The following is a 24,614-nucleotide window of genomic DNA, read 5'->3' on the forward strand; positions in this document are numbered from 1 at the left end:
GTACTACCAGGACACACTTGGCTGAATGTGTTTCTCACAAATCTTAAAGACCTTTCAAGGCATTTTATTAAATGCTGGAGATTAGATCTTAGACAAATGTGTATTTCTTAAGAAAACTATTTTTAAATGGTTGAGCTGGTAATCCCATTTGTGTTATTACATTGTTTCGATGAATTTATTATCATTCTAAAATGTGGAAAATAGTAATAACGAAGAATGAGTGAATCCAAAATACAAGCTGGCTACTTCACCAGGCTTATTAAACTTGAACTTTCCACATTTAATGGGAAAACATGTTAAGCGAGTCTGAACAAATGTGTTTTTTTTTTTTTTATTATTATTATTATTATTTATATATAAAAATAAAAAAGGCCTACGACCAACACAGTCTTTGTTTTGAGGTTACGTAACAAAATAATGTATTTTCTTTGAATAGATTATTTCTGGCGTGCGCGTCCACCGCGTGGAGGTGGCGTTTGACGTTGTGTTTACAACCGTCCAATCAGAGGTTGCGTAAGAAAGGTTGGGCGATGTCTGTATTGTGATTGGTTAAGAGGCCGGCGTCATCTATGGACGCGCCCTGGTGAACGCAATCGCACAATGACATGGAGGAGGATTACAGAGGATGCGTGTCTACCACTTGCTGTACATGAAATTTAAAAATGGGATTCAGTCAGTTATCTTAACATTTTGATTTATTCGTTTTGTCCATCGCTTGAGAATATCATCCAAAGTCAGCCAAAAATTCCCCCGGACAACGTGCCCATCATCATTTGTACACCGGGCGATTTAATCATGGATTTCGTTCTCGGCGGCGTGGCTGCGTGCGGTGCTTGCTTATTCACAAACCCGTTGGAGGTTGTGAAAACTCGGATGCAATTGCAAGGAGAGCTGAAGAGCCGAGGAACCTATCAAGTTTATTATAGGAATGTATTTCACGCGTTTTACACGATAGGTAAAATTGATGGACTGACTGGTCTACAGAAAGGTTTGGTACCCGGGCTGGTGTATCAGTTGTGCATGAATGGGGTCCGGCTGGGCTCTTTCGCCATCATCGAGTCCTTGGGATACATTCACACGGACGGAAGGGTCTCCGCTGCGAAGAGCACTCTGGCCGGGGCCGTTGCCGGTGTCGTGGGTGCTGTCATGGGAAGCCCGATTTACCTGGTGAGTAAATGGACTGGGTGTGTTTCTGACTAGTTACCGAAGTATTAGGCACTTGTTGAATGACAACTGGTTTGGCGGTGAACATAAAAGGGTGCACAGGGTGCACGCAGCTTTAAAAAAGGGCAACTGCACAAATGATCTATGGCAAGCCTTTTCAACATTGAATCACGTGCAGGAATATGGCAAGCCGAATTGACTTTTATTCATGCGCAGGATGTGAATTGTTGTTATAAACGGTTACATTTTCACTAGTGAAAATTAGGATCTGACATTAACTTTATGGCTCACTGGCCACTGTGGCTAGTGGTATTCCAAAGTCACTAGCCACTCAGTATTTTATGAAAGTTTTCCATTTTTTTTTTTTAACAGTGGCATTTGAAATAAGGCCGTAAGCACAGGTCAGACCATTACTGTGGATAGGCTAATGTTGATAGTGTTTTTAAAAATAATTATTGTTTATCATGAAAAACGAACAGCTTAAACATGTTTATAAACCTTTAATTACAACTTTCACAGTTAAAAATTCTATGGAGTACAAAAGGAGATGTTAGGTAGATTAAACTCAGTCACCATTCACTTTCATTGCAACTTCTGTTTTATTCATATGAAATTCCGCATCTGCATTCCAGCAGATGCGGAATCATGCAGCGTGTTTTCATGTAATCACTATTATTGTAAATGCTCATTTTTATATCAGTAATTACATTTGCACTAGTAAAGACTTCTTTATATGAAAATGGGTCATCACTCAGAAATACACATTCTTGATGTATATATTTTTTTTAAATTACAGCTAGTAAAAACTGTCATTCTTGAGTTCTGTAATTGCATTTTTACTAGTAGAAGTTAACAATGATCTGTCATTCACTCCTGTTCAAAACGTAATTACGGATATCTAAAATTAATTTCTTACAAGTTGAAATTCCAATTATCAGCAATGCACTTCTGACTAGTATAAACGATACATTTTTTATATCAATAATTACATTGTTACTAGTGCAAATGTTCATTCCTGATATTAACAACTGAATTACAACTAGTAAAAATGCTAATTTTGGATATCATAAATTTGGTTTTCACTAGTGGCAATGTTAATTTCTGATATCTGATTGTAACTAGTAAAAAAAATGCCTTTTTAGATATCTTTAATTACTCTCCAATTTGTTGATATCTAAAATTAAGGGGGTTCGATTTCAAGTTTTTTGGAGTCGACTCCGATTCCCAACTCCAGCTGTTGGAGTCAATGGAATCGACTCCTCGACTCCATTTATTTTTAATCAGGATTGTGTCAAAATTCAGGGCCGTCAACAGGAGTGGCCATTAATGGGTAGTGCCTTCCCAAGTTACATATTTTCACCCACCAAAATTGCTTGTCAGGCATGAGTAGAAAATCAATGGAATTATAAAAATCATCATTCATTTTCAATCGTATATAGCTCGCTTAATCGATTGCTGACTGTGTCCGATTGCTGCTCCGTGATTTGAAGTTTTCTGTAACTCTGGTCAGTTTCTCCTACTCAAATCATAACCCTAACTGTTAGTGGGACGGGACTCTACATGGCTTCCATGCCGATGGAAAAACAAACGCGTATTTTTTCTTGCTTGATTCACTTCAATAAATATCAATAAGCATAGTATGGAGACGTAATCAAACAGGAAGATAATCACTAATATGAACCGTTGTTTTTAATGGAACGTACAGTATGGTTCGTGAAATAAATGTTTTATGGAATGTTGCTAAAATTTAAAAACGGCAGCTTTTTAAACTGAACAGTCTCGACCTCAACAGATTAAATAGCAGAGGGTTTAATTAAGATATTTTGGTGTGGTTACTGCTTTGAAAAATATCACTAGCTTACCCGTACATGTAAGATAATAGTGTTTCCTATTCCATATGTTCTGGCGATGGCCCTGTGAAGATTGCCATTTTATCACACACTAAATTAAGTTTTTATTTTCTCTTATGAGTTTTTAAATTGTATGACATGAAAATATAAACTCCTGCTATTATAAAGTGCACTTTTAGTACTGTTCAAATTAGTGTAATTTAGAGACATCGTGTAACTTTACCTTAAAATAACCGGTGTCATTCGCTATTGCTGCTCATATCCAATTTTAAGAGGGAAAATAAATAGAAACAGGCTGGGTTTACTAGAAATAGTTCACCCAAAAACGTCATTCACACAATGTCATTCCAGCCCCATATTATTTAATTTCCTTTGTGAAATACAAAATTTGAGGCAGAATTTCCAAGCTTCAGTTTGTCATTCATTGAAAGTGGATGGATATTTATACTGCCAAAAAGCATCATAGTCTGCAGCAGAGAGGAGATCGTCAGTGAATAAAAGCATACGTTTTGGTCTGTTCCTCACACAAAACTATCATATAGATAGAGTCAGAAGACTTATAATATAGTATGGTGTGGTGGTGGCGTAGTGGACTAAAGCACTGAACTGGTAAGCAGAAGGCCGTTGGTTTGAAGGCCCCCATTATGTCCTTGAGCAAGGCACTTAACTCCAGGTTGCTCCAGGGGGATTGTCCCTGTAATAAGGGCACTGTAAGTCGCTTTGGATAAAAGCGTCTGCCAAATGCATAAATGTAAATGTAAAAAATGCATAAATGTATGGTGCTTTTTTGCCCTTTTTTGGAGCTTGCCAGTATAATTGACCATTTGTCACAAGGAAAATGCCAGTTCAGACATTGTCAAACATCTCCCTTTGTTCTCAGGGAAGAAAGATACTGTTGCGACATTAGGGTTTGTTTATGATGACAACATTTTCTTTCCTTGGGTAAATGATTTCTTTAAGGGGGTATTCTTCTCTTTGTGTCATGCCAACACCCAATACTTGTGGTAAAATCACTGTTATACATGGCCTTGAGTGTCTTATTGTTTTAGTTTATCAAGTTTACCATCTGTTTACCTTCTGTCTCTTTTCTTTACCTCAGGTAAAGACACATTTACAGAGTCAATCCACTTCCTCAATTGCAGTGGGACACCAGTATAAGCATCGGGTGAGTTAATGTTCAACATCTAAACATGACTACACATGACAGATTTTAATTAGTTTCTTTGAATGTGAAGTTAGTAGTTTCATCTTCCATTCTGCTGATGTTGTAGAACTTTGAGTTATTATATTCTGTTTTCAAAGGCAGATTTGTGCATCCATGGTGACATAAACCGGTCTGAATATCAGACAGCACTGTTATGATGTAAACATAGTGATTGTTTATGTTGTATGACTCTTTTGAAAAGTTTTTCTTTTGCTGTTAGGGAATGATGCATGCACTGTTGGCCATCCACAGACAGCATGGCATTCTGGGTTTGTGGAGAGGGGCAAGTGCAGCAGTCCCAAGAGTCAGCGTGGGGTCAGCTGCTCAACTGTCCACTTTCTCTTCCTCTAAAGAGCTGATCACTGACACACAGGTAAGCATAAGAGGGCCCACTTTAAAATTGGTGTCTTCAACTACTATGTACTTAAGCATTTGATACAGTGTACTTATTATGTACATATGTGTTGTTGCATTGTACCTACATTTAAGGTATCTGCATTTAATAACATCTGTAGTTACACTGTTAAAGGGGTCATGACATACTCTTAATAATTTTATTATCTTCCCTGAGGTTCACTGATAATGTTAGTAAAGGTTTTTTTGTTGCACCAAAACAGTCATAATTTAGTAACATATAATAATTTTCCACACTGTCTCTAGCCCTCTGACTGAAATGCTCGGTTTTGGCCTCAGCACCTCCTTAAAACTTCAGTGTAAAAGCCCACTGTTCTGATTGGCTAACAACATGCAGCCCCTCGAAATCAGACATATTTAAAACTCAATCGGAAGAGAATGAACAAGCTCCACAACATTATAAAATTACATTTCAGGATTTACACATAACGCATATCCAACACATTACATCAGAATAGATTAAACTTTTCACTCAAGCACAGCAGCACAATAAATTATTGAACAGTAATGACATATGAAATATTCATGAATGAAACTGTTTACTTACAATTTTGTGATCAGACCCAATAGTGTTTTTAAATGAACCCCAGGGTTCATACAAGGTGCTTGAAGTACTTGAATTTGGCTTTTTCAAATTTAAGTCCTGGAAAACCCTTGAAAATAGCCATTTTTTAATAAATGAAATGTATTTATTTTTGGAAAAACATGACGACAGACCAGTAGACCACTGCTGAAGCAGTGCACAGACGCCGCTGTCACGTGGCACCTGTTACTTTTGGCAGCGCTGTTCAGAATGGGCCAATCACAATCAATTGTTACTGGAGGATTTCAAAAATATATTTTATAGATACTGCTGTGGCAGATTTAACAAGTATGAATCTTTTCAACTCTCAGTTTTAATTAAAGATTACTCTCCAGAGTGAAAAAATTATATGAGATGTAAAACATTCTGAGATTTCAATGCAGATCAATGGAGGATTCATTTTTGAGAGCCGTCTAGTGCCCCCTTGTGTAAAGACAGCTTAGTGTCTCACAAAATAGGTTATTTCTGACAACATTTGGGTCAGTATCAAAATATGATGTCCCTTGGCTTTTATAGTCATGAAAAAGCTTTAAAATAGCAAAAAAAATGAATTAATTAAAAAAGGTATAAATATTAAAATATAAAAAAAAATATTAAATGAAAATATATATTTGAAATTGTCAATTGCCTGAAAAAAATACTTGTCCCCTTCATCTGGTACACCACTTCTATGACATGTAAAGTTATTTATGTATTTATTTTGTACTTATTTTTAATACAAGCATTAGCGCAAGTCTGAACTTATGGAGCTAAATTCATGACTAAAGTCTTTGAAGCATAAAAGCATGGTGAATTGCTCTAATCGAAAAAATAAATGCACTGAATTAGTAGTAAAGTAGTAAAGTAAAAACTTCGTAAATTAAAGAGGGCTTTGAACCACTCTAAAACTGCAATTTAAATGTATCTTTCTCTCATTTTCACAGTTTATCAGAGAATAATGAATGTGTAATAACTTGTATTTATATATTTGGATCACTGGAAAGCCAAAGCCAGAAACAAGGCTTTGAGTGTACCAAGGGAAAACTGTGTTTAAGAACTGAAGCACAAAAAAGTGACATTTTTTTGTAACTTTAACAACAATTGCCATTCACAAATGTAAAATTTTTAGCGTTAAATTTCTTTTCTGTTTAGCCCCATGTTACATTATAATGAATTTATTAGCGTAAACAAATTAATGACACTTTTATCAATGGAGTTGGTAGGCCTGTTAATATATGGAGTGGTGGTGGCGGCATAGTGGACTAAAGCACTGAACTGGTAAGCAAAAGGTTGTTGGTTCAATCCCCACAGCCGCCACCATTGTGTCCTTGAGCAAGTCACTTAACTCCAGGTTGCTCCAGGGGGATTGTCCCTGCAATAAGGGCACTGTAAGTCGCTTTGGATAAAAGCGTCTGCCAAATGCGTAAATGTAAATATCCAAATATTAGGCTTAATATTATTCATAAAATGTGATTAAATTATTTTAGAATGTTACATAATTATTTTCCAAAATCCAGAAGACAAATGCACAGGTAAATGAAGGAACAGTTTGCACTAATTGACAAAAAGTACTACACCAGGTTTTACATTCACTGATTCAAAAACTTCATGTAGGAAAAGAAAGAAATGTGTGATGCATTTTATGAAATAGAAAAATGACAATACCGTGTGCATTCAGTTTCCAGCAAAAGAAACAAACTTTTGACAACATTAGAGACCCTTATTATGATTCACATTGCACGCGTTCACATACATACATTTCTATCATTAATCTCTATAAAGTTGTCAATCAATCTGAAACCTCATCTTACCAAAGTCATCATTATTTATTTAATTAAATGCTGTGATCGTCATTAACTTTCTGCATTTCGACAAGGTTACATATAATTTCCATGCTTGTCGGTATTTCCGTATTATTGTCATGTTGAGAAGACAAACTCCTGGACATACTGGCCAAGGTTTCAGTGTTGGACCGGACAGCTACGGTAACGAAGCATTTAAGTTCTACTTTATAACATGCAATTTAAGTGTTGTTTTGGGAAACAGGCGTTCTCTATGTAAAATAACGAGCAGCGTTAATTAAGTTGATCATAAAAGTTTAAGTTGCAGCATATATATATATATATATATATATATATATATATATATATATATATATATATATATATATATACACTATATTGCCAAAAGTATTCGCTCACCCATCCAAATAATTGAATTCAGGTGTTCCAATCACTTCCATGACCACAGGTGTATAAAATGAAGCACCTAGGCATGCAGACTGCTTCTACAAACATTTGTGAAAGAATGGGCCACTCTCAGGAGCTCAGTGAATTCCAGCGTGGTACTGTGATAGGATGCCACCTGTGCAACAAGTCCAGTCGTAAAATTTCCTCGCTACTAAATACTCCACAGTCAACTGTCAGTGGTATTATAACAAAGTGGAAGCGATTGGGAATGACAGCAGCTCAGCCACGAAGTGGTAGGCCACGTAAAATGACAGAGCGGGGTCAGCGGATGCTGAGGCACATAGTGCGCAGAGGTCGCCAAATTTCTGCAGAGTCAATCGCTACAGACCTCCAAAGTTCATGTGGCCTTCAGATTAGCTCAAGAACAGTGCGTAGAGAGCTTCATGGAATGGGTTTCCATGGCCGAGCAGCTGCATCCAAGCCATACATCACCAAGTGCAATGCAAAGCGTCAGATGCAGTGGTTTAAAGCACACCGCCACTGGACTCTAGAGCAGTGGAGACGCGTTCTCTGGAGTGACGAATCACGCTTCTCCATCTGGCAATCTGATGGACGAGTATGGGTTTGGCAGTTGCCAGGAGAACGGTACTTGTCTGGCTGCATTGTGCCAACTGTGAAGTTTGGTGGAGGGGGGATTATGGTGTGGGGTTGTTTTTCAGGAGCTGGGCTTGGCCCCTTAGTTCCAGTGAAAGGAACTCTGAATGCTTCAGCATACCAAGAGATTTTGGACAATTCCATGCTCCCAACTTTGTGGGAACAGTTTGGGGATGGCCCCTTCCTGTTCCAACATGACTGCGCACCAGTGCACAAAGCAAGGTCCATAATGACATGGATGAGCGAGTTTGGTGTGGAAGAACTTGACTGGCCTGCACAGAGTCCTGACCTCAACCCGATAGAGCACCTTGAATGAATTAGAGCGAAGACTGCGAGCCAGGCCTTCTCGTCCAACATCAGTGTCTGACCTCACAAATGCGCTTCTGGAAGAATGGTCAAAAATTCCCATAAACACACTCCTAAACCTTGTGGAAAGCCTTCCCAGAAGAGTTGAAGCTGTTATAGCTGCAAAGGGTGGGCCGACATCATATTAAACCCTATGGATTAAGAATGGGATGTCACTTAAGTTCATATGCATCTAAAGGCAGATGAGCGAATACTTTTGGCAATATAGTGTATATATATATATATATATATATATATATATATATATATATATATATATATACACACACACACACACACACACACACACACACACACACACACACACATACACTACCGGTCAAAAGTTTAGGGTCACTTACTTATTCTTTATTTTATTTAATTTTTTCACATTTTAGAATAATAGTAAAGTCATCACAACTATGGAATAACAGAAATGGAACTGGGAATAATGTTTTGACTATAAAAGTCCAAAATAAATCAAAACTGTGTTATATTTTAGCATCTTCAAAGTAGTCACCCTTTGCCAAGAATTTGCTTTAATTTACTTGACATTTTCTCAACCAACTTCTTGAGGTATCACCCTGGGATGCTTTTTAAACAGTATTGAAGGAGTTCCCATCTATGTTGGGCACTTATTGGCTGCTTTTCTTTATTATTCGGTCAAAGTCATCCATTTAAAAAAACTTTTAAGTATACGCCTTCAGATCAAAAAATTTTTAAGATCATGAGAAACATTTCAGTCAAGTGTTTCAAAACTTTTGAACAGCAGTGTGTGTGTATATATATATATACATGTGAATGTAATATATATATATATATATATATATATATATATATATATATATATATATATATATATATATATATTATATTACATTCACATGTATATATATATATATATATATATATATATATATATATATATATATATATATATATAAAATATTTTTTTGTTTTTGTAAATAATACATATTAATTTATTCCCACATATCCTATGTAAAGTTGTGAATGTACTGGAGCCTATCCCAGGAATTTTTTTTTTTTTTTTATCTAACATTAGAAAAGCTGAAAACTGAACTTTGACTTTTACAAATGAAGATAGGCAGATATGTCTGTGCTAGAAATTAATATACTGTTAGCCTAGATAAAATTATTTGAATTTTTATTACATTTTATATGTCTGTCAATTACATTTCTGATTTTAAAAATCCTCGACAATGTAGAAGTCTTTGGTTTTTTGGAATTATTTACTTCAGCACCGGACATTAATACACAGATATTGACGTAATGCAAATAAATAAATAAATATATAAACAAGGCTCAGTTTTCACCATGGTACAATGTTAAATAAAAAAAAAATATATGTTCCAGCAAATCATATGAATGGAATAATTGCATCTTACATATTAATTTAATAAACTCTGATCACCCTACTTTATTATACCTATGTCTACCTACACAGCAGTCAGTGATTCAGGGCCGGTTCTAGACATTGAGAGGCCTTAGGCAATTTCTTTGGAGGCACCCCAAATGTTTTTTTTTTATTATTTAATGTGGCATGACATGCAGCATAGTGGTAGCTCATTCAAATAATCGCTTAGAAATCTGTTTAAAGCAGTACTCTTAACTTTTTTTTTTTTTTTTTTTTTTACTTTGTCAAATCTAATCAAAAGTCAAGTAGTTTTCGACTATAGTTTTCCACAGAGGTGCCTATTGTTGTAACCTGGTAACTTCTAAACAACATTTTGTTACCTGATAAAGTGATAAAAACCTGTGCACCTCATGAGAGCTGCCAGCCAATCAGAATGGATTGTCTGACAGCTCTTGCAATTTATGCTGCAATTTACATCATGCTTGCTATGAATGGTCTGTTGTCATTTCCTGCTGTCTGAGACTGACACTAACCCTTAGCATTGACCAAATTAACTCGTAGAATACATCTTACGATTCATCTTAGTTTTGCCTCCTGTTTCCCAAAGCCATCATAACTTAAGTAGTACTTGAAAATGCTCATAGATTTACGAGTGCTCTGGAGTAATGCCACAGAGCTAAGGGCATCTTAATAGACAAGGGCTGGGTTTCCCGATAACGTTGCAACTTAGGTTTTAACGATCATCTTAACTGATGTCGCTCATTATTTTACGATAGAATAATGCCTGTTTCCCAAACCAGCACGTATATCGCTCGTTATAAAGTTGAACTTAAGTGCATCGTTACGGAAGCTGTCCAGTCCAAAGGTGCGGATCACTTTGGCCAGAATGTCCAGGAGTTTGTCTTCTCAACATGAAAATAAGGTGGAAATACTGACAAACATGCAGTTGTTTGTAACCTTGTCGAGGCACAAAAAATTATTACCTAACTATTACAGAATTTAATTAGAGAAATTAGGCATCATTATGCATCATGCAATTTGTTACTGCCTTGTAAAAAGACTACAGGCGGGCCAATTGGAACCAGCCATTGGAGGAAGGAAGAAGAGGAGGAGGAAGAGAGAGAGAGGGGGGGGAATCTCTCATTGCACACTCTCACTCTATTCTCCTCTGTTAACCATATTAAAATAATTTATTAAGGCATATTTATTTAATTTTTAAACTGCGTGGTCACATTACTCACAGACGTCTTCTTAAATAATCTGTTTAATAAGATCATGTCCTCTTTCTGTTGCCATTACAATTATGCCCATCAATGAAGGCTAATATAATGTTGTACTGTATTACGTGTCTTGTAAATTTAGACCTATTATGTCGCATGTACAGACTGTGGAGACTGCCTATTGATTTCATAGTGATTTTTTCAACACTTTTTTTATCCTCTGAAATAATTTACAATGGCTCAAAATATATTAAAACAATTTATTAAATGTCCCATTGTCTTTGATAAACTGTGAAAGATGCCAGAAAGATATGTTTAAGTTGCACTTAATGGACTTAAGAGCAGTTCAAGAGCATTAATTTACGAACGTTTTAATGAGCTACTTAGATAACGATGCTTTTGGGAAACGCACCTTAGAAATTAAGTACTACTTAAGTGCTGCTAACATTCTACTTAGTGCATCAGGAAACCCAGCCAAGGTTAATAATAATAATAATAATAGTAATGCATAAAATATATATATATAAATAATAAAATAAATAGATAAAATAAAATGCCAGTGACTTTTTTTTCATCATCTCCTCTTCCTTTCTGACACCCAAGGGCGCTCTGGCCCGCACCACGCGTTGTGCAGCACCTCTTTTCTGTCACCGTTATCACCTCTAGGAGTAAAGAGCAGACCTCTTGATTGGTGAATGTCCCTAAAGTGCAAGTTCCACATGTCTCCTTGTTTGGCTCTCCACAATAACAAGATGAGTTATAATCAATTAATGTCATTGGCAGGACTATACGGCCTCCACTGTGTTCATTGATCCTGGAAGCTTTCATCTTGAACCACAGAACAATTTGTGAAAAATAAACATTACAAATGCACTTAAATGCACACACAAAAGCATTGATTGTCTAAAAGAAATACCCAATCGTTCTGCACAAAACTATTGCAAAACAGAATGTAATTATGTCGTTAATTAGGATGAATATGTCTTTAAACATTTCCAGGGAGGTAAATTACAAATGTTTATAAAGTTATGCACAAATATATTGATGTTACTATGACGAGCAGCACTGGTCCACCCAGACTGATGGCTGGTCCACCCAGTCACATCTGCCAGAATATACTAATAGTTTGCAAATAAAAATAAACTGCAGTTTCGCATGCACAATAGCTCACATGATAATCATCATATTCCTGTTAGAAAATGTAGTTAGAGGGGGCCTGGGTAGCTCAACGAATATTGACACTGACTACCACCCCTGGAGTCGCGAGTTCGAATCCAGGGCGTGCTGAGTGACTCCAGCCAGGTCTCCTAAGCAACCAAATTGGCCTGGTTACTAGGGAGGGTAGTCACATGAGGAAACCTCCTTGTGGTCACGATTAGTGGTTCTGGCTCTCAATGGGGCGCGTGTTAAGTTGTGAGTGGATCGCAGAGAGTAGCATGAGCCTCCACATGCCGTGAGTCTCCGCGGTGTCATGCACAGCGAGCCACGTGATAAGATGCGTGGATTGACTGTCTCAGAAGCGGAGGCAACTGAGACTTGTCCTCCGCCACCCGGATTGAGGTGAGTAACTGCGCCACCATGAGGACCTAGTGAGTAGTGGGCATTGGGCATGCCAAATTGGGGAGAAAAATGGGAAAAAATTATTAAAAAGAAAAAAGAAAAGAAAATGTAGTTAGACAATTGTTTTTAGTTCAAATAAGAAAATTGATATGGTTTTGGGGAATTGAAATGAGTCAAATGTTGTACTGGTAATAAGTGGTGTTTTAAAAAATAAATAAACTGAATGAATAAAATATTTTTATTTAAAATTAACAAATAAATAATTAGTTTTAATGAAATCTTGAGCATAGTCCTTTAAAACAAATAAAAATGTGCTTGAAAAGTCCTTGAATTTAACTTTGAAGCATCTGTACGAACCCTTTGCCCCATCCTTCAATAACATTTTCAGAGTTGTAACTTGACACCGCATCTTTTAAAAGCAGCGCATGTATCAAGCGGTCAAACATGTCTGTCTGTGCATGTTTATATACAAAAATAATTCAGAATAGTTCAGATGGGTCACCTTTGGTGTTCAGAAATAGTTAGAAGACCACACTAGGCCTGTCTGTCTTGCTCTCTCTCTGTTTACGAACTAAGCCCCAGTGGGTGGGGCCAAGGGTGCAATGACGTAAAGTAGTCGTTGATGTTGTTGCTGTAGAGGTGGTCATGAATTAATGGTCCCCTTTGTGATGAAGTGAAGTCGCAGAAGTAGAGAATGAGGCATTTTGCAGCTTGGTTTCAATAAATGCGTTTATATGTATTGAGTTCTGAAATTTACAGTATGTTTTTTTTTATAGTAGAATGACCTCTTATATGTCACAGTATCAAGGAAAATTATATTCCTCATGACATTAACTTTATCCCTAATCCTAAACCTAAACCTAACCCTGACTCTAAACCCCTAAATATGCCATACCTCAACCTCAATAGCAGCAAATGTGAATCTTGTGTGAATTTGCAGAACAACATGTACTTACACAATAAATACACTATTGTACGTATTTAAATGTTAGTACATAGTAGTTAAAGACTACATAATATAAAGTGAGACTGCATAAGATGTTTAACTTAAAGTAGAAATAAGTTGGGAAGGGAAGAAGATTGGTATGTTGTAACTGCATAGAATACAGAGGTCAGTATTTTTGTTAGTAAGTTTTTTTTCTTGACTTTCGAGATATAAATTATACAATTATTTGTTAACATTTCTTAACACTGTAGATAGCAATGCAAGCTCAACATTTCTAGCTTGCTTTAAAAACCCCATTAAATAAAAATTATTAAATTATTATTTCCACCATTTTTTAATCCTTTTTTATATTAGTTTTGAGGCCATCTGTACTGTAAATGCTAGCTACTATATGCTATTGAACTCCTAAAAGTTCACAAAATAAACCTATATCATGTATATGCATTTAAAATTCCAGGAAAACATGCCAAAAATATTGATGACACATCTTGTTTTAGGGGCATGTACAAACTGTTGTTTAATAAAATGCTCTCTAGAATGAGAATGTCCTTCCCCTGCCACTGACAAGCATTAGCAAGTAGCAAAGTTTGCTGTGTTGTGACTTAGATGTGGATGTACTGTAATTTGACACCCCTCTTTCCTCATGCTGTCCAGTATTGCGAAGCACAGTGTTACAAAAGGACATTTTTTGTTTCAGTTCTATATAAAGCACAGGGAATTTACAGGGAAGTAGGAAACTAACTTTACAGGATTTTACAAGATTTGTCATATTTGCTTTCTACACTATAAAAGCACCAAGTATTTCAGAATATATATGTAACGGGTTCAGGATGGGCAAGGAGGAAGTGGGAACCGGCAGAAGAGTCAATATAACTTTAATGACATAAAAGAACTGAAACATAACATAAAACACATAGATGCACACACACAGTGGCCTCGTATGTCTCTCTCTCTCTCTCTCTCGAACTGGCACCCCCAGCTTGTCTTTATCCTCCTCCTGGCTGATTAGGTGACTCAGAGCCGGCCGTGCATCCTCACGGCCCAGCCACACCCTCCGCCTCGTCATACTCCTCCACTGCCTGATTCAGACTGGGGAAACCTCCGCCATGACTTACTCCCCTACCTTCCTGGAGAGGAGCTGTTGCCCTTCAGAAGTTTACATACACTTTGTTAGTATTTTGTAGCATTGCCTTTAAATTGTTTAACTTGGGTCAAATGTTTTGGATAGCCTTCCACAAGCTTCTCACAATAAGTTGCTGGAATTTTGGCTGAGTCAGGTTTGTAGGCCTCCTTGCTCGCACACGCTTTTTCAGTTCTGCCCACAAATTTTCTATCAGATTGAGGTCAGGGCTTTGTGATGGCCACTCCAATACCTTGACATTGTTGTCCTTAAGCCATTGTGCCACAACTTTGGAGGTATGCTTGGGGTCATTGTCCATTTGGAAGACCATTTGCAACTGAGCTTTAACTTCCTGGCTGATGTCTTGAGATTTTGATTCAATATATCCACATAATTTTCCTTCCTCATGATGCCATCTATTTTATGAAGTGCACCAGTTCCTCCTGCAGCAAAGCACCCCCACAACATGATGCTGCCACCCCCATGCTTCACGGTTGGGATGGTGTTCTTCGGTTTGCAAGCCTCACCCTTTTTCCTCCAAACATAATGATGGTCTTTATGGCCAAACAGTTCAGTTTTTGTTTCATTACACCAGAGGACATGTCTCCAAAGATCTTTGTCCCCATGTGCACTTGCAAACTGTAGTCTGGCTTTTTTATGGAGGTTTTGGAGCAGTGGCTTCTTCCTTGCGGAGCAGCCTTTCATTTTATATCAATATAGGACTCGTTTTACTGTGGATATAGATACTTGTCTACTTGTTTCCTCCACCATCTTCACAAGGTCCTTTGCTGTTGTTCTGGGATTGATTTGCACTTTTCGCACCAAACTACGTTCATCTCTCGGAGACAGAATGCGTCTCCTTCCTGTGCAGTATGATGCGTGGTCCCATGGTGTTTATAATTGCATACTATTGTTTGTACAGATGAAAATAGTACCTTCAGGCATTTGGAAATTGTTCCCAAGGATGAACCAGACTTTTTTTTCTGAGGTCTTGGATTTCTTTTGATTTTCCCATGATGTCAAACAAAGAGGCACTGAGTTTGAAGGTAGGCCTTAAAATACATCCACAGGTACACCTCCAATTCAGTACACCTCCTATCAGAAGCTAATTGGCTAATTGTCTAAAGCTTGACATCATTTTCTGGAATTTTCCAAGCTGCTTAAAGGCACAGTTAACTTAGTGTTTGTAAACTTCTGACCCACTGGAATTGTGATGTAGTCAATGAAAAGTGAAACAATCTGTCTGTAAATTATTGTTGGAAAAATGACTTGTGTCATGCACAAAGTAGATGTCCTAAATGACTTGCTAAAACTATAGTTTGCTAATATTCAATCTGTGGAGTGGTTAAAAAAATTTTTTTTAATGACTTCAACCTAAGTGTATGTAAACTTCTGACTTCAACTGTAAAACACCAGACAGTCTCTGAGTTTGTCAGTGTTAGTTAATTTACTGCTTGTCACCAACTATAGACCTCATTCAGGTTAGACACCATATATAATTTTTCGTGAAAACGAGAAATATCCATTTCCATGTTCAGTTATGCACAGACAAATTACACAGTGAAGGATGATCTTTAGGATTTTTAAGGTGTCATGTCATTGTTGTGCCAAAGACCAACAAATGATTAGATGATATTGGTGTTGTACTCACAAATCATGAGAAACTGTGAAGGTTTTTCTATACTATGTATTAATATATACAATTATTGGTGGGATTTAAGAGTCCTCAGATCTGAAGAACTATTCAGTTTTTATTATAAATCAGCAATTAACAGCCCCTGATAGTACAGTTGCATCAACAATCCAGAGAACATTGTGTGATGTTTGCCTACATACAAATGTTACTGCAAAACACTAGGGGTATCTGTAGCTCAACTGGTTGAGCAAGTCACAAGCAACACCAAGATCATGGGTTCACACAAACTGTTAAAATGAAAACCTTGAATGCACTGCAAGTGGCTTTGGATAAAAGCATCTACCAAATGCATAGAAATGTAAAATGTAGTATAATGATTGCATAGGAAGAGTCTTACATTGGCTCAAGGGTATTTGAGTTATAATGTGACTCGCTGTAAATTATGAAATTAATCTGTTTTTCAATCAAGGAAACTCAAATATTATTGTAGGACAACAGAATGACTAATGTATGTTTCAGTATAATGAATAAGCAAATTTAATAGTAGTTCATCCAAAAATGAACATTTTATCATCATTTATTCCCTCTTCTTTTGCTTCACCTCCAGCACAACCACACGATAAATTATATTTTCACGCTACTGATGGTTAGGTTTATGTTTGGAATGTGGCACCAGCACCTGCTTTGGTAGCACCCATGCAACTACCAATAATATTGCATATTTTATGCACTGAGATGCACATTTGACAGTATCGCATTGATTTTGAGGTTAGGATGCAGATGTAAATTTTTTAATATTAACAACAGTAACATCGGTGGAAAAAAATTAACACCTAATTTTTTATAAATTGAAATATTCTGACAGTGTGACTAAGTTCTCCTTTACACATTACTTTCATCAGGCTCCTACTGATTAAACTACAGTCATCTCTTGGAATTTCTGAAGAAAATAAAACAACTTACATTTTCCTACAATCAGAGAGCATTAGAAAACAGATTTTAAACTTATAGCTTGGTCCATCATAATTATGAAAATTTACCATATTTCTTCCATAATATCCATATTTTTAACCATTATATTTGTAATAAGTTCATTGTAAACATAGGTAAAACCATGCATGGCTCCTCACTACATGGCATTTTTGTTATGAAAAACTTAATACATTTAGAGACTTTTTCTGCCACAAATACCACGGTTAATACAGTTAGTGATACTATAGTAAATCCATGGTAAATTTTTGTAAGTGTTGTGATCTGAGAATTTAAAAGCCTTCTAATTTATGTTTTCTCCTGTTCTCTTTGTCAGTGCCGTTTAGAATGTGGGGGCTTTTTTTGTCTCGCATTATCGTCACAAATTTGGTGTGAACAGGCCTTTAAATTACATTTTCACGCTACTGACGGTTAGATTTAGGTTTGGGATAGGGAGTAGAGTTAGTAAAACATGCATTCCTGTTGACTGTATTACATAATTTACAACTAAAAATACAACTTGCTTTTGGCGCCACCGTGTGGACATTTCACCTCAACATCACTTCCAGCTTCAGCCACTGGGGACAGTGGTTCAAATTTCGCTAAGCACAGACAGATTTCAGCAGCAGAACTTTCGACCTCCTGTCACTGAATTCAGAGCGCCATCAGTCTTTAACCTCATAACATTTTTTAATAGTGTACCTCGAAAGGAGAAGCTTGTTGCTCAGATTGTTGACACTGCTCTTTGCCCTAAAAAAGTGGTCCATATTACATGTGCACTCTACAAGTTATTATGCACTGAAACTTTTGCTTGTTCACATCTGGCACATTAATGATTCACGCGAGAGCTTCTTTGTTTTCTTACATCCTGAAACACAGCACTCTTAATTCCATAATTCCATCAAGATAGACAGATGGTCTTTATTGTCCCAGAGGGAAATGTTTTTCACCAGTCTGCCCCACAAACACAAAACATACAGATACCCACATTACATCATATGACATATAAAATAAATTCCCCTGCCCCAACCCGTGTACATGCATACAAATGATTAGTGCTATCGAGCTAATTTGTTCAGAGCAGCAATGGTTTTTCATTTAAGGAAATGAGCTTGCTTTGGCAGAAGTTTTGTCCCATCGGCGATGGGACAAACTTCTGCCAAAGCGAGCTAATTTCCTTAAAGTCCTGTATCTGCGACCGGAGGGTAGTCAGTGTGATCAGTGTGAAGTAAATGAAGGAACTACACAAAAACGTCATAGTTGCTCACGTGCATTGTGAACGTGCTACTTCTAAATGACCTAAATTTGAGAGCTAGACAGAAGACAAGTGTCAAGAGGGTTGGTAGATGATGAGAGAATTTTCACTTTTGGGAGAACTATCCCTTTTAACTGTTGAAGAAAATACTCTCAATAAAGTTGAACTGAAATGAACAAATATATTCTCAGGGAAGAGGGGGAAGTAATATTGGATATTAATGCTTATTTCTCTTTTTTCTTTTCCCTGTATCTGTAGATATTCTCTAAGGGCAGTTGGTTAATAGCTCTGAGTGCTGGTATGATCAGTAGTGTAGTGGTTGTATTAGCTATGACGCCGTTTGATGTGGTCAGCACACGCCTCTACAACCAGCCTGTAGACCATCTTGGCAAGGTGATCTTTCCACAACATTCAGCAATCTGAGTAAAGATCTTTGTTTTAGCCATACAGTGTCATTAGCACTTTAATGCACAGACTGTTGATAGTTATATTATAAAACCATCAGAAAGGTATTTATGCTCACTGTTTGTCCTTTTTCCCTGCAGGGTGTATTATACAGAGGTTTTGCGGATTGTTTCTCTAAGACACTGAAGAAGGAAGGTATGACTGGTCTATATAAAGGTCTCGGAGCTTCATACTTCCGGCTTGGTCCTCATACCATCCTTTCCCTGCTCTTCTGGAACGAGCTGCGCACTTTATACCACAATTACAGCTAGCGTCTCACGACAGCCTGATGTGGGCATGCCAGTCAGCAAAGCATTATCTCTATAATGTATCCCTGATTTGCTGGTTAAAGTCATTTTTAAGTGCACCTATTATGTTTTAAAGGTCTCATACAATAGATTTACACGCATCCAAGGTCAAAATACACTTTAATTTGCTCATAATTTAAATTGCAGCATTACCTTTTTTTCCCAGTGTCAAAAACGACTCGTTCAATGATCCGTTCTAAAGGATTCATTCTAAACTCCTCCTTTCAGAGAGCCTACTCTGCTCTGATTGGTCAAATGTCCCAGTCTGTTGTGATTGGTCTAATGCTTACAGCGCGTGTCGGAAAGGAAACGCCCACTACCATATCCGAGTTTCAGCTCCGTCTGAAAAAAATGTCTGTTTTACCTTACTAATTTGAGCCCGAGTCCGATAACCCGAACCACCATTGTAAGCACGACGAGAACAGGACGTTTCTTTGTGGTAAGTTTATGTGTAGTTTGACAATAACGTGAGTTAGCCGGTTAGCAGAGGCTAACAGCTAACAGGCTAACAGCCTGCACTGGCTGTACATGTAAACAGACCAGAGGTGGGTTTTTTGTTACCAAATTACGTTGGTTAGTACAGAAAGTAATTCTGGAATTACTAACGACTCGTTTCAGGTGTTCAGAATCGTGTCAGTAACTCCATATTTCGTGCACTTTGATTTTTGAAACTTTGCAGACTTTTTTACATTCACAAACAGCTATATAACACACTACATGAAAGGTAATATATGAAAAACCATAATAGGTGCTCTTTAAGATTGTTCTTTAAGGTTAGAGCCTTATCCAATATTTTAGATATTAATGTTTAATATTTTATTAAGCTCTAGACAAACTTTTTTAAAAGGTGGAATATCTTATCTGATCAGCTAGAACTTGAAAGACACCCAAAAAGAACAAGGTTTTACAGACAGCCTTAAGAGGAGATTGATAACTAATACTGTAAGAACTTGGTTTAGACATTTCCTGAAGGACATGCAAGTGCTTACTAGGCAGGAAAAGAATAGGGTAAACGTTTTAAGTAGGTGCACCCATAATCTTTTTTTTTTTATTTATTTTTTTTTTTTTTGGCTGATACTGATTTTAACAAACATTTTACCTTATTTTCATGCTTATCACTGCCGATGGTTTTAATTTGGTCAATAACTCGTTAAAAGATTAGTTCACCCAAAAATGATAATTCTTTCATGATTTACTCACCTTTAAGCCATCCCAGATGTTTCTTTCCTTCTTCAGGAGAACCTAAATGAAGATTTTTATAAGCACATTTCAGCTCTTTTTGTCCATACAATGAAAGCGTATGGCTGCCATCCGTCTGCTGTCTGTTTGACGGTCCAGAAGTCATATTTAGGCAGCATAAAAGTAATCCAAACGACAGTTGATCAATGAATGTCTTTTGAAGCAATTCGATAGGTTTGTGTAAAAAATAAATAGATAATTAAAACTTTATTCCCTTTTAAAAAACGCTCCCTGCTACCAGTCGACCCATTACGGAGCTGTCGCGTGACGCAAGTGCAATGGCGCGTTCATGCGAGAAGTCGGAAGTGTATGCTTTGTATACAACAGAGGAACGAATGTCAAGCGAGAGTTAGGACATTTCAAACAGAAATACAGTGGTGGGCATAAGCAACGATTTAAAGTTAAAAAACATTTTAATTATCAATTTGTTTCTTACACAAACCTATCGATTTGCTTCAGAAGATATTAATTGATTAACTGGAAGCATTTGGATTACTTTTATGCTGCCTAAGTATACCTTTTAGACTGCCAGCAGCATCATGGCACCCATTCACTTTCATTGTATGGACAAACAGAGCTGAAATGTGCTTATAAAAATCTTCATTTCGGTTCTGCTGAAGAAGGAAAGACATACACATCTGGGATGGCTTTGAGGTGAGTAAATCATGAGAGAATTATTCTTTTTGGGTGAACTAATCCTTTAATAAATATCGGTGGCCGATACATTGGTGCATCCCTAGTACTAAGTAAAATGATAGTTGTTAACCCAAATATAGGTAGAGGGAAAGAGAGATTGACATTAATACGCTGTATAGATGGTTAAACAGATGTTTGAAAGAAAAGACCAATCACAATTGCAGCATGCAAATAAATTTAAGAAAGACCAATCGCAATCCAGTATGCAAATATTACAGTGACATCATTGTTGGTGGTATGATTTTAAATAGCGATTGGGAAGGTGGGGAAGTCAATGGGAGATTTTTTTTTAAATTTTAACCTTAATTTTCTTTAAAAGTACAAAGGTAACAAAAATGGATAACACACATATCTTCTACAAAAAAAAGTTTGAATGGAGTCTGTACGTTAAGCAGTTTGAGCCGAACTGCAGAAAATTTTCATGAAGAAATAATTTTTTTTTGAAGATGCTTGCCCTTGCAAAAGTCACTTTCACAATGGTAGGGTGTTCTAAGTGGTTGCTAGGGCATTGTTATGCTGTTGCTAAGGTGTAGTGTATTATGGATTTTTTCACATGTTTCCAAATGGTTTCCATGTTGTTGCTGGGCTGTTCTGAGCAGTTGCTAGGTGATAGCTTACTGGTCCAAGTCAAAACAGCTCACCTCCAAATCATAATACACTACTGGCACTTTCCACTGCACGTTACAGTTCAACTCTGCTCGCTTGACTTTTCTGAGCTTGCTTTTCCACTGCAGTTTAGTGCAGCCTCAACGTGGGTGGGATTATAGGCTGATTGTCATAGTTGCGCCGTCTCTACTGCCGTGACATCATCTTAAACGCGACACAAACACACAACAAAGGAGCAATGGAGGATATCAAAGGAATGGTGTTCTTGATTCTCGGTATGTGGCTGTTTTTCACAGCAAGACGACAAACTTTGTTTCAAAAGAGGGTGACGGCAGCAAGACAAAATACAGCAAAAAAAAACAAAAACAAGAGAGTTTGGGAAATCATACACCAAAGCGCAGACGAGGACATCACTGTGTTAGCTCAAAGACGACACACGAGGGTAAGCTAACCTGCCATCTAGTTTATAGATTCTCTCTGACCAATCAGTGATCTGCAGGATTTTGACCTCACATTTAGTATCTGCTCGGCTCGCTTGGAACCTCGACCGAGGCGGTACTAAAAAAAGTACCAGGCACTATCCACAGTGGAAAACCCCCAAAAAGCGAGCAGAGTCGAGTCGAGCCGTGCAGTGGAAAAGTCCCATAAATGTCCAAAGGTTTGTGGACAAGTTTGTACTTGTTGAACATTCAATTTCAAAACCACAGGGATTAATTCAACTCTTCAACTTCAACTTGCTATAATCTTCCACTCTTCTGGAAAAGCTTTCCACTTGATGTTGGAGTGTAGCTGAATGGATTTACTCCCATTCAGACACAAAAGCATCAATGAGGTCAGACGCTGATGTTGGGTGATAGACGCTGACACGCAGTCGCCATCCAATTTATCCCTAAGGTGTACAGTGGGGTTCAGGTCTGGGCTTTGTGCAGGCCAGTCAAGTTCTGCCACATCAGACTCAGTATGTTATTTCTTTATGGACTTCACTTTGTGCACAGGGGCATTGTCATGCTGGAACAGAAAATGTTTCAAACTGTTACCACAAAGTTGGAAGCACAAAATTCTTATTAAGATTTATCTTCACTTGAATTAATGGAATAGCCAATCATGTTCATTAAAAGATGGTGTCCACAAACCTTTGGTCATATATTGTATTCTGATACCTAGATATTTCTTTGGTCCCTTCTTCAATGTAAGTACATTGGTCTTCAATAAGCCAAACAATGGAAGGTATCTTTCATGCCCTTGTTACAAATGGTGCAGGATGAGTTACACAAATGGTTAGAAATTTATGTGGGCTCGGACCAGAGTGGCATAAAAAATGCCCCCGAAATTAAACATGTGGGGCAAAAAATGGCCAGTTCTTAATATTCTATTATAGTAGTCTTAGTTATACATATTACAGAATAAAATATAAATTAATATTGATTTAATTCTTAGGGTAAGTGGGGCTTTGTATCAGTAAATCGATTAAATGGAAGTGTTTGACGTAAATGGATGAGACACAGTTTGTTTTAAATAGTTCGGAAAAATTATGCCCTCATAAAGGTAAAAATGCCCCTGAAAATCAAATCCCACCACAGTTTAGTACTTTTTTCAGACTGTTAAGTATGAGCAGTAGTAGTGTTGATGGGTGCCTAAACAAACAACACTAGTAAAAAAAAAAAATAGATTTTTGTGGAATATTAATACAGTCGTGCTTTGTGAACACTGGTTAAATAGTACCAATAAAATCTCAATTAGAATGTACTGTATACAAAAAGATTGAATACTTTACACTCCAGCAATGTTTTGTAAGAGATTTAATGGAAAGAGATCATATCTACGCTCAGTTGTTAAATAAGAGTTACTAGAACAAGCTAAACAAAAGGTTAAAAGGAATATTCCGGGTTCAATACAAGTTCAGCTCAATCGACAGCACTTGTGGCGTAATGTTGATTACCACAAAAATCGAATTTGTCTTGTTCCACCTTTTTGTAAAAAAAAAAAGCAAAAATCTGGGTTACAGTGAGGCACTTACAATGGAAGTGAATGGGGCCAATCCGTAAACGTTTAAATATTGGCTGTTTCAAAAGTATAGCCACAAGACATAAACAATATGCGTGTTAACATGATTTTGGTGTGATAAAATTGCTTACTATCCTTTTCTGTGTAAAGTTATATCCAATTTTACAGTGTTGCCTTGACGACATAACACTGTAAACTTCTAAAACCTTAAAATGACAGTATAAATTATGATTTAAGCAGCTTTACAGCTCAAATAATATGAGTTTTAACAGAATAATTAATGTAAGTGCTTTTGCAAAATTATAAGCTTCACATTTCTGCCTTTAAACTCTCCAAAAATTGGCCCCATTTACATCCATTGTAAGTGCCTCACTTTAACCTAAATTTTTGCTTTTTAAAAAGAAAAGTAGGGACAGGACAAAATTATTTTTTGTGGTAATCAACATTGTCACAAATGCTGTCGATTGAGCTTAACTTGTATTGAACCCAGAATATTCCTTTAATGCAAATATATTTTTCCATAATGTTTCCACAACACATGGTCATTGTCAACAATTTGTGAGCTGTAAACATGCTTTTTTTTTTTTTTAAACCCTTCCCAAGACATTGCATCAACATCAGATGGTTAAACTGTTTTGCCAACTTTTATAGTAACGATAGTATGAATCAAATGATCTACTGTGCTCACTGTAAATGTGTAAATTTCACATGGAAAATGTTATAGAATGACTGGATCAAAAAATATTTTCATTTGTGTTCTCTGATCTATGACTTTAAATTATGACAGCTGTAACATTCATGCTGCTAATTGTTAATCATGTTAGGAAGGAATAAAATGTGACTTATTTTAAACA

General features: G+C 36.8%; 1 protein-coding gene across 1 annotated transcript; it reads left to right on the forward strand.

The window, feature by feature from the left end:
• The first annotated feature begins 590 nt into the window (after nucleotides 1-590).
• On the forward strand, nucleotides 591-20,439 carry LOC127419040 (solute carrier family 25 member 35). The gene is made up of 5 exons (XM_051660078.1): nucleotides 591-1,167; nucleotides 4,114-4,179; nucleotides 4,439-4,591; nucleotides 18,722-18,856; nucleotides 19,009-20,439. Exons 1-5 carry the CDS (start codon nucleotides 796-798, stop codon nucleotides 19,177-19,179), a joined length of 897 nt encoding a protein of 298 aa, XP_051516038.1. The 5' UTR covers nucleotides 591-795; the 3' UTR covers nucleotides 19,180-20,439.
• Nucleotides 20,440-24,614: the final 4,175 nt, after the last annotated feature.

This window comes from Myxocyprinus asiaticus, chromosome 3 (assembly GCF_019703515.2).
Source record: "Myxocyprinus asiaticus isolate MX2 ecotype Aquarium Trade chromosome 3, UBuf_Myxa_2, whole genome shotgun sequence".
In the NCBI taxonomy this organism is placed as follows: Eukaryota; Metazoa; Chordata; class Actinopteri; order Cypriniformes; family Catostomidae; genus Myxocyprinus; species Myxocyprinus asiaticus.

What these genes read in the sequence shown, in the direction of transcription:
- LOC127419040 (XM_051660078.1), top strand. Translation starts at nt 796, where the DNA reads ATGGATTTCGTTCTCGGCGGCGTGGCTGCGTGCGGTGCTTGCTTATTC. An exon ending in TGGGAAGCCCGATTTACCTG is followed by an intron (nt 1,168 to 4,113) that starts GTGAGTAAATGG and finishes TCTTTACCTCAG; the next exon opens with GTAAAGACACATTTACAGAG. An exon ending in AGCTGATCACTGACACACAG is followed by an intron (nt 4,592 to 18,721) that starts GTAAGCATAAGA and finishes CTGTATCTGTAG; the next exon opens with ATATTCTCTAAGGGCAGTTG.